This window comes from Lytechinus pictus, chromosome 9 (genome assembly GCF_037042905.1).
Source record: "Lytechinus pictus isolate F3 Inbred chromosome 9, Lp3.0, whole genome shotgun sequence".
Lineage (NCBI taxonomy): Eukaryota > Metazoa > Echinodermata > Echinoidea > Temnopleuroida > Toxopneustidae > Lytechinus > Lytechinus pictus.
In genome coordinates this window covers 20,954,570-20,969,216 of record NC_087253.1, presented here as the reverse complement: position 1 = coordinate 20,969,216, position 14,647 = coordinate 20,954,570, and the positions used below count along the sequence as shown (strand labels likewise).

The 14,647-nt window shown below is 36.6% G+C and overlaps 1 protein-coding gene across 2 annotated transcripts; it reads left to right on the top strand.

Moving 5' to 3' along the window:
• Positions 1-1,210: 1,210 nt before the first annotated feature.
• Positions 1,211-12,812, top strand: LOC129268135 (glycerol-3-phosphate phosphatase-like). 2 transcript variants are annotated; one of them, XR_010294682.1, is made up of 9 exons: positions 1,211-1,359; positions 2,659-2,726; positions 3,840-3,932; positions 4,777-4,917; positions 5,452-5,514; positions 6,568-6,718; positions 7,473-7,572; positions 8,656-10,200; positions 10,342-10,922. XR_010294682.1 is itself a non-coding variant. In XM_064104911.1 (8 exons), exons 1-8 carry the CDS (start codon positions 1,275-1,277, stop codon positions 8,876-8,878), a joined length of 924 nt encoding a protein of 307 aa, XP_063960981.1. In that variant the 5' UTR covers positions 1,211-1,274; the 3' UTR covers positions 8,879-12,812. The 2 variants fall into 2 exon arrangements, 1 of the variants encoding a protein (XP_063960981.1); XM_064104911.1 differs by having other exon boundaries at positions 8,656-12,812.
• Positions 12,813-14,647: the final 1,835 nt, after the last annotated feature.

Below are 14,647 nucleotides of genomic sequence, written 5' to 3'. Positions count from 1 at the left end.
TCTTTATGAATTCCTAAAAACAGACCTTGCCCCTTTTTCTGGTCTGATTCGTCTGAATATTAAAGTTTTTCAATCAATTGGATAATGAAATACGTATGGTCTTAGTGAATTCTTAAAAACAAGCCTTAGAATGCCCCTCTTCAGGTCTAGATTTTTAAAAAAAAATCGCGCACCCAATAAGTGACTCAACTTTTTGCTGGTGCCCCCCCCCCCATGCTGTGACCCACGGGGGCCCACGGTACACCACTGTATAATAGTCCCATATAACAGGGATAATACATATAAAAGTATTTTTGTGGCATCGATCAATACCAAAGATAGGTTGTGAGTCATTTTCCGATCACGATCCCTTTCTGGGCCGATTTTGTCCCATCACGTTATTACCAAATCTACGAAAAAAGTTTCATACGTGAAAAGGCACTTTGATATCCGTCCACCCTCCACCCAACACGCATGCATGTAATTTAATTCATTTTAAAAGTTCCCAAAGATAAAATTCCTGTTATTTGCCATGGCTAATAGGGGCTAATATTAGAGCCTGTTAATATACTTGGGGTATATTCATCATTATTTTACTCTTTACCGCGGCTACGTTATATAGATAGATAGAGATAGATTGATTGATTGATTGATTGATTGATTGATTGGTAGATTTATAGCCAGATGATATAGGCCTCGGCCTAGGCCTACATAAATTAGGCCAAAAGAAAGAGCCGGGAGCCCGGGGTGCATGGTTGATTAGATTTTTACCCACATTTCAAAGTAGAAAGTTAGAAGGCACTGGGATTCATTAATTCGCACTCCCTAGCTCTAGTATTAATTCTTGTTTTCCTTCTCGATCCCCCCACGCGGACCCGCCGGGGACCCGCCCTTCTTCTTCTTTTTCTTTCTCTTCTAACGTTGAGGTCTTTTCTTTTTGTCATGCTTCCCCCGGTGCTTCTCAGACCCAGGTATATATGAAGGGTATAGGCCTATATACTTATATCTATCTTCAGAATTAAAATTCAAATCCGTATTCTGAAAATCATTTTATCTATTACTTTTCGTAACTTTCACTGAGTGCGAATGAATCCCATTGCCGTAATTCTAATTTTCTATTTCTCTCAGCCGCGACCTCGCCTACTAGGTAGACCCCATAGTAGACCCCCCCCCCCCCTCCCCCGCCCCCTCCCCTTCGCCGCGCCGCGCGACCGGCTAGCTAGGCTCGATCGAGCTGATATTACGCAATTTGTACCCAGCCTGGCCCCAGCTGATGTGATGCAAAGTATTTGAGAATGATGGCCACCTGCCGAAAATTAACGAAACAGTTAATGAAGGAATTACTGGATTCTGTCGATACGATTCTTCTAGATTGTGATGGTGAGCTATACAAGAAATTACATTAAGGTTAAGGAAGGGAAAACGTTGAATTCCGCACGAATTCTGAATCATTTATCATGTAGCAGCCCCACCCATTCAGTTTCGCGCTGGTGGCTGGTTAAAATTGTTTGCGTTTGTGTGCATGTGTAATGTCGATGGACACAGCACATGCAGCACTTTTATTGATATTACATGTGATTTTAAAAGCTGATATGTGCGGATGAAGGGGGGGGATGAGAGGAAGAGGGTGAAGAGAGAAGCTGGAAGAATGAGGAGGGGAGAAGAAGAGGAGTAAAGTGCTCAAAAAAAGAGTCAAATACCGGACACTTAAAAGTTAAAGTCTTAATTGGACAAAAACAAAAATACAATCATTGAATCAAATAAAAATCATCGCTGATGTGGTTTACGGTACACCATGTGGAGTGTTATAGAAACAGTGGAAAGAAGAAGAAAAGGAATTGGATAGGCGAGAAAAGTGGAGATTTGAGAGTAGAGTATTCTTTTCTTGAATGTAGTCCTGAAATAAAAATCATGTTTATTTCCGTAGTACAAATGTTGAATATTAATGTCATAAAAAGATAGAATAAAAAAAATTATGGTAAATGGAAATAATTTACTTACTACCAGAAGCTCGTTTTTTGCCAAAAATCGGACGCAGTTTCCAAATTTATATTGGACGCGTAGAGTTGTGCGCCACGATCAATTTCGGCAATTTAAAATAAATCACGCTCTAGACCCCAAACTAAAGTTATTGCTTAATTGTTGATAAAATAATTTATTTTAGCTGCACAAATGCCGATTTCAATTATTATTATCAATAATTGTGATATAGAAATTGGTAAATAATTATAAATTTACTTACCAAACGGACCTCATTCGGCTCCGTTGCACGCAACTTTGTTCCGAAAACGAGTGCACGCATCCACAGCACGCATTTCCAATTCAGTTGGCCGATATGTCCGATGTTTGGGATTGTGCCACTCATGAACAAGGTTATGATATATAACCTTGTTCTCTGTTACTACTCCCTGTGTGGTGAAATAAGGTTGGCAATGTTTGGCATATTTTCTCTTTGGGACAAATGCTTGATTTTTTGACACTGTCAGTTTCCATTACAGCTATTCATCATATAACTTGGCTCTTAAGTAAATTTGATTCTTGAAATTATTTTTTCTGAAATAAAAATAGAGATTGAAAAATGACAATTGTCTTGCCATATTACTTGGTCCAGCTAGACCAACCACATCCCAGGCCTTCAATGGCCTTCAATTAATTTAAGCCCTGATTTTGTATTTTCAGGAGTTCTTTGGCATTCTACAACCCCCGTCCCTGGTGCTGTGGAGACGATCAATAAACTCAGATCAATGGTGAGTGTAGAGGTCATGGTTTCGATCCTTGGTCAGTCCTTACCTAAGACTTTGAAATAGGAGCTTCTGATTTCTTGTCAGGTGCTTGACATATGAGAATGGAGAAGGGTAATAATAACTTTTCATGCTATGTATGGCCTGCCGGAAGAAAATCTTACAGGTGAAGTGGCTGCAGCTACCCGGGGTAAATAAGAGTTATTACTATTATTGTTATAATTATTATTATTTTTGTTGTTGTAAGTTATCATTGTTATTGCTATTATTATTATTATATAAGAAAATTGTCTCCTTATTGTGGCATTGAGTAGAGATCAACAGAGTATTCAGAAGCGACAGGTTAACCCATTGTCTGCTGGAATGAGGTAGTCCCTGTACAAATGCTCTACATCTAGGAATCACACAGACTTCAGTAGTCAACAGATAAACCCATTGGCCCGTACTCTGAACTCAGGTTTGAATTAAACCCTGACAATCATTAAATCATTCAGTTGTGGTTTAACTATGGAGAGCCAATTGGGGCACAAATCCCTAACAGTTCACATCCAATTTATTTACTCATATGACACCCAATTTGTCTGGGAATGATAACTGAAGTTTTTGAAGTATTTTTCATCATTATGAAAGCAAAAGGAAACAAAATAGTAAACATAAGAAATATACAATAATATAAACAGAATGTTAGAATTTTTGGCTTCCCATAATTTCAGCACAGACTTAGACCATGGTCTATTAATTTTGAACCTGACTTCAGAATATGGGCCATTGCCTACAGGAACCAGGTAATCACTGTAGAAAGTCTGTAGGAATCACAGAGTGAAGAAGATAGCAGGTTGACCCATTGTCTAATGGAACTGGATTGTTTCTGTTCAAAGGTTACTGGGGACCGTTTCATAAAGCTGTTCGTAAGTTAAGAGCGACTTTAAGAATGACTGGTGATCCTTTGTTACACACTAAATCATCGCTAATGTATATACCATTTACCACAAGAAAGGATCACCAGTCGTTCTTAACTTACGAACAGCTTTATGAAACACCCACGAGGTATTACATGATTCAGTGGGAGAAGATATATTTTCCAATCAAGCCCAAGTGTATGACTTTTCTTTCCTGCAGGGCAAGCAACCAATTTTTGTTACAAACAACAGTACGAAATCAAGGGTTCAGTACCAGGAGAAATTCACAAAAATGGGATTTGTGGTATCTAAGGTAAGTTTGAATATGTGGCACTGATACGTTCTGGGTCCCGTCTTACAAAGAGTTGTGATTGATTTGATCAACCACAACTATGGAAAGCCAACAGAATCAGCATCTAAAATGCTTGTTTGCTCAATGCATTTTCTCAATGTACATCCATCATTTTCTTGAAAATTCAGTGTGCTTCTTTATGTTGACAAAGGACATTTGTGCAAATTTCCTAAAGAAAAAATTGTGACATAGATGGACATCCATATAATTGAGGTTGAATCAGACCAATCGTAACTCTTTGTAGTATGGGGGCCTGCTGGTCTCGGAAGCAATTCATGATAAGAATAATCGCTTATTTTCTATGACCTTTTAAGCTACCAAAACCCTTGTATCTGATTGGCCCAAATCAAATTTGTTTTAGTAAAAAACACTGACAAGTTGTATTATGAAACGGTACTCAAAAAAACATTGAAGGTGCAAGTCATTATTTACATTGCTCTGAGCATTTCTCATTGAGAAAGTTACCGTGGAATTCATAATTTTATGATTGTTTTTAAGCCTTTTAGAAAAGAGAGTTATTGCTGCAATATGTTTTTTTTTATAGCAACCAAAACAAATATTCAAGATGTATTAGATGAGGGGATAAATATTACAAGAAATTCATTGTTATTTTCAAAAATGTTTCATAAAAGTTGTAGTTCAGGCTCACTTCTACAAGACATATATTTGATTTAATAGACCAAAATCAAACAAATAAAATAACATCATAATGGGATTTATAATTATAAACTCATCACATTGTAAAAGCTATTATCCAATTTTATTTAGTTATTGTGTGTAACATATTTGATGTTGATATTCCCAGGATGAGATCTTCGGTACAGCATACTGTGCAGCTCTCTATCTGAAGTACAAACTCAATTTCAGCGGCAAGGTTTATCTGATGGGGATGACAGGATTGGAAGAGGAGATGAAGGAACATGGTATTGAGTTCATCGGAACAGGGGTAAGTAATTAACTTTTAGGCACCGTACTAAAAAAACGAAGCAAGCCTTTATCTACAGTTGCCACTGTCCACCCAGGTATAGTAAATGTGTACCCATTAGGAAGAGATTCCTTGAATGCATGAGCGAGCGGTCAGAGATGTTGTGCTAAAGCTGGGGTTAAAGTATGCAGTGCTTAGAAACAATGTATTAAGCGCTATATGAATGTGGCATGTGATTATTATTTATATATCTGTATACAAAAAACAATGTAGGTCCTAACACAGAATCCTGAGGAACACCACAAACAAATGAAAAGCAAGATGTTACCCTGTTGTGTTGAACATATTGAAGTCAACTAAAATATGTAATAGCAAAACCAATCCAGCCATATGATAACTCAGTCTATGGGAAATGTGTACTGTACTGAAATAAAATAATGTTCAGTGAATCAAAGACTCTTAAATCTTATCAAAAGTATTATTGAATTCAATATGTCATCTCTGTCTCTCATTCAACCATGTTACACATTTCTATTCTCAATATTTCTCCAACAGCCAGATGATGTGGAAGGTCAAATTCTAGAACATCGAGCTGACAGCGTAGTTCTTGACCCAGATGTAAGTAAAGGTTTGTTTTATATGTTGATACGAAGTGTCCCAGAATAAAGAAAAGCAGGACTCTCAGCGATTTTTTTTTTAAACATAAGCTAATGATTTATGGTATTTAATATACATTGTTAAATTGATACGTGATCATTTCTGACATGCCTCAGTATTTTTTGTTTGTAATTTTTCATGCATGAATAATTGCTAAGTTCTGAAATAAAAGAATAATAATATAGGCCTACAGTTCTTGTATAGCGCATATCACAATTATGAATAATGTCTCTATGTGCTACCAAAGGACTTGGATATTATTACCCCAGCTGTAGCTGTAGAAGAGATTCCATTCTAATGATTATTGTCAAATCCATAATGAAAACACAATCTATTGTTGTTATATCTATCTGTGAAAAGGGGTTCTTTTTGGGGACACACTCTATAGATATATCCACTGGCTAAAAACCTGGGGGTGTTTCACTAAGAATTAAGTGTCGCGTAGAGTCACACTTAAATTCCCAGTTGCATGGGGTAAAAAAGGCATCACCACATTGGTCAAATCACTCGCTTTAGAGGCCATGCACAACTGTGTATTAATAAGATTGCATAATATGTGCCCATCAGCATTTAAGCATGACTTTACGTTATACTTAACTCTTTGTGAATCACCCCCTGGAATAAGATGTGAGGCAAGAATAAGCTTAGCTGTAAGCATGAGGCAGTGGGGGATCCAGGGGGGGGGGGGGGCACATCCGGCCCGTCCCCCCCCCCCCCCCTTGAGAGCTATAGTCAATATTTTTAATGTGAATATGCCGTTCTTACTCAAGTGTGCTTTCTCTTTTTAAAGTTACAGCATGTATTTTTAATGGCAATATTTTGTTCAGACACTAGTGATAACCTTTTTTTTTTTTTTGGGGGGGGGTTTTGCTTCTCAAACTTTTCATGGACGAAATGACCTTCCATTTTTTGGTAACCCCCCCTTTTTTTTTGTTACTTTTCTGCCCCTGACATGAGGTCTAGTCAGATCTAATTCTTTGTGAAACACTCTCTGGTGGTTCTTGTATTTTTCAGGTCAGTGGTGTTGTAGTAGGGTTCGATCAGTACTTCAGTTTTATGAAGCTCCTAAAGGCCGCTTCTTATCTGAGCAGACCTAACTCAGTCTTTATAGGAACCAATGTGGACCAGCAATTCCCGCTCAGAAACTCAGATATTGTCATGCCTGGTAACTGCTCTCATTTCATTCATTTTTTCGTCATATCCCCTTGTACACCCTTGGATAGCAATACAGGGGCAGGGTGCTTGCTTTAAAATGGAAAAAAAACGGAGAAGAATAGACCAGTTCGTACATGTAGTCACTTCATGGACAATTTTGGTCAAATGACCTTTCATTTCTTTCATTATGATAGGCAGATTTCAAAGCAAGATATTACGTAAGCATGCCTTACATAGCAGTATGAAGAAATTGAATAGACCAGGTGACTAGAATAGCTCACCAATGAACAGTCTATGAAGGTATTGTTACATTTCTCCTTTGAATGCATTTTATAGCATGTTGTACAATGTACTTGGCAAACTTTGAAATACCAGTCGTTCGTGGACGCATTGTTGTTTTCTGTGGATATAAATAAAAAACACAATGCAAAAGAATATATGAATAATCAAGACATCAAAGTTTGTACTTATCTCATTGAATTTTAAACCACCATGTCACTTTAGTACAAATGACCTTCCTCTGATCATACGTAGAATGAAACTAAGAAATGGCTTATAAGGGAGAAAATGGAAGCGGGTGGTAGTATTGAAAAATAACGATTGATGGGGGAGAAAAAGGAAAAAAACGAAGATGGAAGATTATGAAAGTGAGATATCTGTGTCATAGCACTCTCAGGCCTAAAAGAATTATTTTGCTTTTACATACAGTGACTAGTAGATTTTAACTGTGTTTTTTTCTCCCTCCATGCCTTTTCAAAACCCAGGCACAGGCTCCCTCGTGCGACCTGTAGAGGTAGCTGCAAACAGGACAGCAACGGTTCTCGGCAAACCTAGCAAATTTATGTTCGATTGCATCCAAGAAAAGTAAGTTTATATCACGGCTTAGAGTATTTTCTTTTCTTTTTTCTTAATTCTTTAGTTCTGTAACAGTATGTACCAAGATTAAGTTTAGTACTTTTCTTTTTTTATCCTCATGTTTTGCTGGATTAAGGTGTGATATTCCCCTAGATTTTAATATATATGTAGATGACTGTACGCACAAATATTTTCCTGGGGGGTAGGATGCGTAATTTTTTTTTGAAGAATCTCGAAAAGGAGGGAGCGAAGCGACCGAACTTGTCATTGGGGCAATTCTGCATTTTCTTAAGTAGAATTGAACGATTTCATGCATACTTTTGGTGATGTTTCTATAGATGTAACTTTAATAGGTTTGATCAAGAAAATCATACCATGTTAGAAAAGGTGCATATTTTTTTTCTTTCTATTTTAATATTTGGTAATATGTGTATTCCTGCTTTCTGGATCTCCGGGTATTGCCAAAAACGTTTGTAAAAGGGACAATACCTTTATGGGTTAAAGACCCATCTGTTCCCCGTGTTACGATTGATCCAATCAATCGTAACTATGGAAATTCATCAGTGTCATATTTTTTTCAACAGGAAATGTGCACAATGTCCTTTGTAAACAAAGAGAAGCACAGTGAATTTTCAAGACAACGATGAATGCATGAATATACATAATACCTAGAAAATATTTTGAACAAACATGCATAAATAGATGTTGACATTGCTGGCCGTACATAGTTGCGATAGATCGGATCAATCGCTACTCTTTGTAAGACGGGGCCCTGAAGCGAAATGTGAAATTGACAAATAATATACAAATAAAAAGCTTAAAAGCTACAAAGCCAATTGTAAACACAAGCCTCTTGACACAGTATTATTAAATAATTCAGGCCAATGAGAGACACTGTAAATTCTAAATATAAACTCCTAAAATTTTCTCAAGCGAATTTCCTGTACATTAACCTAGCAAGCACTGAATATGCATAAAACTTTCATTGTTGTACTTTGTACTTGAACTGTCAATTTCACTTAGAGCTGTGATTATGTTTTGTATTTAAAGATTTTTAATTATTTCTAACATCCCATCCTATATTCTCTTTAGATTTGACGTGAACCCTGACAGGACGGTGATGATCGGTGATCGTCTGAACACAGATATCCTCTTAGGAAAGAACTGTGGATTGAAAACCTTGGCCGTCTTGACTGGAATCACGAGTGAGGAAGAAATCCTGGCCTTCCAAGGAAGTGAAAAGAAAGAGGAAAGAGAACTGGTTCCAGACCTTTATATCGAGTCAATAGGGCATTTTGGCAAGCTTTTGGACTAGGTGTTTGTGTTTAAGTAGATATTTTGTAGTACAGTAGAAGCTATTTATGAAGACCTCCAAGAGGTGAGAAAATTGATCTATATAGACAGTTGTTGAAAGAGAGGGGATCAGTGAAAGATGGGAGATCAAATTGGTACCAAGTATTTACTCTGTATATCGAGTTGGCATTTAGGCAAGTTTTTGCACTAGGTATTTGAGTTTAACTAGATATTTTGCAGTAGAGTAAGAGCTATTTATGAAGTCCTCTAAGAGGTGAGAAATTTATCCAAAAAGAAAATTGGCGAAAGATGGACATTGATTGGTCACATATTTATATTGAGTCCTTTGTCAATTTAGCCAAGATTTTGGACTAGGTGTTTGGGTCTTTTATAGTAAACTTGATTTTTGGATGAGTACATACGCAATTTATTCAAGCTTTTGGACTATGTTGCTCGTCCATAGCCTTGGTAAGCTTTTTGAAGTATAGTAATAGCAATTTATGAAGACTTCTTAAAGAGGTAAAAAATATCATTACAGACAGTCGGTGGAATCAAATTTAAACTATATTTTTTTTATGTTGAGTCCATAGGAAATTTAGGTAAGCTTTTGGACTAGATCTTTAAGTCTTGGTAGACTTTTGTAGTACAGTTATGTGAGAAAATGTGATCTTTATAGACTGTTGATGAAAGACAAAAGTGAATTGGTACCAGGAGAGTGGTTCATAAATACGAATCGTCTGACAGGTCATCAAATCCGACAACTCTCCTTGATTTTGATTGGCTGAGTAGCACAGATGTCCGACTGATACCAAGGTACCAGATTTTTTTCGATGATCAAACAGATTTTGTCTGATTAAACAGACTTTGTTGGATAAAGCATGTGACAAGCCATTTCACAAAAATGATGAAATGCTTCTTAGATTTTTATACCGCGTCTGTCGACAACTCATGCAAACTCTTGGTCGAGGTATGGACTTAGTAGATTTTGATACAGTAAAACCTATCTATAGTGGCCTTGAAAGGGTAAGGATTGGTTGAAGAGAAAAAATGTGGGAAAATTGATACCAGATCTATATGCAGAGTTTAAAGGCAATTATGGTCAAGTTGTTTGAGGTGTATATTATATATATTATAAACTGGTGATAGATGTGAAAGAGGAGAGAGGATCATTACTAGATCTTTTATTAATAATAATACTAATAAGGATAATAAAAATCAAGCACTTAATACAATTTGTCTAAAGGCTACACATACTATTTCTCTGGCTTTAGCATGGCTACCCTGATTGGGCACTTGAGTATTCAGTGAATTCCTTCCTAGTGGGTACCCATTTACTACACCAAGGCTCCGTAACACGAAGATTAGCAATCAATCGCTAAATGGACTGGCCAATAATGATCAATGTTACATGCGCAGTTGGTTTAAAATACTGACCAGGAACCAATCAGTGTGATTCTTTCATACTCGCAATTCATCGGAGCCCAGGATGGAGAGTGACAAATGTAGATAAATGCCTTGCTTAAATGAGGGGAGAGCTACAGTGGGATTTGAGCCCTAGACATTGTAGTTCAAAGTCAATAAACCAGTCCAGGCAAGATAATGGACCTGGTGAAGTGTTAATGTTCACTCTATTTGTTGAACTGTGAAATCTTGTGTCCAGTGACTTTTTCTGGGAAACAAGGAAGGAGTTTTAGTTCTTTCCAATATTCAGAGGTACTTAAAAAGATTGTTATAGTTATCAGAATAATGATGATAATTTCTTATTTGATATTTTCTTTGGGTTGTAAAACATAGGTCAGTATTCTGAAGTCTTGTTTAACTTAGACCATGGTCTAACTGTGTGCTAAAACTATGAGATGCCCCAAATATCAAAAAGTTCTGTTTATACATTGTATATTTCTTATGTTGACTTTTTGGTTTCCTTTGCTTTCATGATGAAGACAAAATACTTCAGTCATCATTCCCAGACCATTATGCATGATTTGAGTGTTATGTGAGTTGATAAATTGAAGATGTTCTAATAAACATTTATGCAGCAATTATCTACCCATAGTTCAATCACAACTTGAAACCAGAGCCCTGTCTAACAAAGAGTTATGATTGATCCAATTGATCTCAAGTATATGGAAATCCATCAGTGTCACAATTTTTTCCACAGGAAATTCCACATGGTCCTTTGTAAACAAAGAGAAGCACACTGAATTTTGAAGAAAATGATGGATGTATGAATATACATCATATCCAGAAAATGTTTAGAACAAACATGCATAATACATGTTGATATTGCTGGCTGTCCATAGTTGTGATTGATCGAATCAATCACAAATCTTTATAAAATGGGGCCCAGAGTTTAATATTTAAACCTGAGTCCAGAATACAGACCCTTAAGAATTTAAGAATTTTGAGGACAGCTGAGAAAAGGCTGTATTTTAGAATTATAGCTATTGTGGTAACATCATATTTTTGAAAACAGTCCCCTACTTCCTGAACAGAACTCTTTCTGGGAAAAAGAAGGCTGCTACTTATGTCATAATTCTAACATAAATTTTATTTTTAGCTGTCCTAATTTATTTATTAGAAAGTCAAAAAGGGGCCTAAGCTTTCGATCCTAGCAGAATCTTTGTCGGAGGCAAAATGACAAACATATAAAGTGGAACAACCATAATATAGACCACAAACAAGCTACAGCAACACTAGAAACAAGGAGACAAAAGGGGCATTAGTGAGTAGAGAAGACCAATCAGGTTAGTGAAGGGGATGAAAGAAAAGGAGTAGGCAGACACAAAGGGAAGTTAGTGTTGGTAAGGCCAGTAAAAGACCTCGAGCCAAGAGGGATTAAAATAATGAGGCAGGCAACATCAAACAGGATCTGGAACAAAACAGTGATAATGGGATGAAAAACAAGAGAATTAGTGAGAGGTGGGTCAAACAGGTTACAAAGAAAGGCTGAATAAACTGGTGCATAAGAGTGGGGGGAAAAAAGAAAAAGAATGGGGAACAACTGATAATGTGCAAAAGACATATAAGTATATATGATAAAGCATTAAACAAACTAAGAGAAGAAGGTAAGTGTAAATATGTATCTATAAGTGATATGTATATAAATATATCCAAAAAAGAAATGTATATGAAAAAATATATAAATACACAAATGGTGTAACTGATATTGTAATCCGCTAGGTGTGACGGGGAAAAAACATAAAGACTATATAGTAGGAAAAAAAAAAAGAAAAAAAAACCCTGTATATGTGAAAAAGAGGAAGCAAATCGCCTAAAAAATTTATTTATTATTATTTTAGATACAAGGTTATATTAGCCCATGTATCTAAGCATTCATAAATCATTGGTCTTAATCATTCTTGACCATGGGTAGTGTATACATTTACATTACACACTCCCTGGGGAGTATTCCTTTTAGATTCCTACTATATCAATACCTAAGTGGAAAGCTTTCTTTTTGTATTCTTATGATGTTTATACTGTTCAGTCCATTATTTCTCTTGTGCAATGGTAATAGAGAAATGGTGTGAAAATGACAGTCAACAATAGTTCCATAGTTTTAGTATATTTCATTCATCGACATTTCATTTATAACCCATTTCATCTATCAACCATTTGGTCCACTCATCACTTTGTCTAATCACCAGTTCGTCCATGACCAGCATTTCGTCTCATAATCAGTTGGTCTAATATCCGTTTGATTTTCGTTCATTTCACCCAATAAACACTTAGACCAAATGGTTATTAGATGAAATGGCAATTAGACCCTGTGGATAGTGGACCAACTGATGGTAGACGAGTTGTTGATTGGACGAATTGGCATTAGACCAATTGAAAATAAACCAATAGATCATAGTTCCCAAAACCCCAAAGCAACTTCCTTAGACCCCCATCTCAGGGATTTATAAGGCACCCCCCCCCTATCTGTATCAAAATATGACTTGGGTGCCCCCCCCAAAAAAAAAAAAAATGTGTGTTATTTGATAAATAAATGATTTTGCATGATTTTGTGTAAGAGAAGAGTAATCAAATATTAAAAGGGGGTGGGGGTAGTTTGTGGAGGAGCCATGGTGTATCGGTTCTGACTCTCGCCTTGTAAACAGAGGGTCGTGTGTTCAAATCCCACCACGGTCTGGCATCCTTTGGCAAGGCGTTAATCCACACTTTGCCACTCTCAACCCAGGTGCTAATGGGTACCCGGTAGGATGCGAAAGTCATTGTAGCTTGTCCAGTACTGTGTTTGGCTCACTGGCGATTGACTGGAATCCCCAGGGAGTGGAGGATGTGCACACAGTGTGTGCGGGAATGACTGATTGAATCCGATGACCGGGGTAATAATATATCTGTAAAGCGCTTAGACACGTCGTTCCGATGTATTAAGCGCTACATAAAAGCGGATTATTATTATTTGTAATTCATTATAATGTGTACAGTCTTGAGTGAAGACTTGTGTAATTGAAGGTATGGATTTTACAAATTACTGAAATCAAAATTATAATATTATCAGTGAACAAGGGGTTTTGCTTTCAAACTTTGGAGTTTGGGGAGAGGAAAAGGGGGAAAGATGTGTCCAATTCAATGCGGCTTCCAAAATGTATCATGCATGGTTTTCAGATTGTAGCACAAGATTTTATCAATGTAAAAAAAATAATTTCTGTATTTGATGTGTATGATATTGTAATACACTTATATGCTTTTCACATTGCATTTCCTTAACCCCATAATATCCTTAACCCCATACTATCTTTTTTTGGATTCACACCAACTTTCTTAACCCCATACTATCTGCTTAGCCGGGGTTAACGCCTTAACCCCGGACTATCCCACAGCTCATGAGTATTGATGATTTTACCATACAGGGCGTAATTAACGTGTAATTTCAACTTATGTGATTGGCTATTGCTTATAGCCCCACTTTTCCTTAGCCCAGTTTCGTTTCACACTGCATCTCTTAGCACCGCAACTGTAGTGCTAGCACCACAATAAGCCGGCTAACCCTGCTTTTTTGCAGGGCCAGATAGTACCGTACTATTTATCGTGCTAGCCCACTTTGCTATAGTGTGAAAACGAAGTGGGCTAAGCTTAACCCCGGGAAATTGGTGGGGCTAAGGCCCTCCTTAGCCCCACCAATATCCCGGGGTTAAGGAAAAAAAGTACAGTGTGAAAAGCATATAATATACAGTTGTGCTAAAACAGTTCAAGTTCTGCTATCTTTTAGATATTTAATTGTGAAGTCAGGTGATGAAATATTACATGCAATAAAGTTTGTTTCTCTGGGCTCACCAAACATTGTAGTGTTGTCTACATTCAACATTCGGCATGAAGGAGTGCATTTTCCGGTGGGGTTCAGTAACTTTTCAGCACCACTGTACTGTATAAACTAAAAATTTGTATGTGAATTATTTTCATTTTATGAATGTAACAGGGTCTTGGTGATCGATAACATTAATATTGATAACACAAAACAAATGATCATGAATATGCTGGTATAAATTCTTGTTTTCTTTTAATTTGAACATATTTGTTTACGAATGAAATATTTATAATACCGTAAAACATTTGTTTTACAGTGCACCTGCATGAAGATATGAAGTACTGATTTTAGTAAAGCAACTTTTCAGTATCAAATATATTTTTTTCATAATGATCTGATTTGGGCTTGTCTTGTGTCCTATTTGTTCATTTCAGTCTTCTATTATTCATAATGCAAAAGTACAGAATACTATCGATTATTTTAATGGTGGTGTTTACCTTTTGGTGTTGGTGTTAATATCAGTGTAAATCCATGATG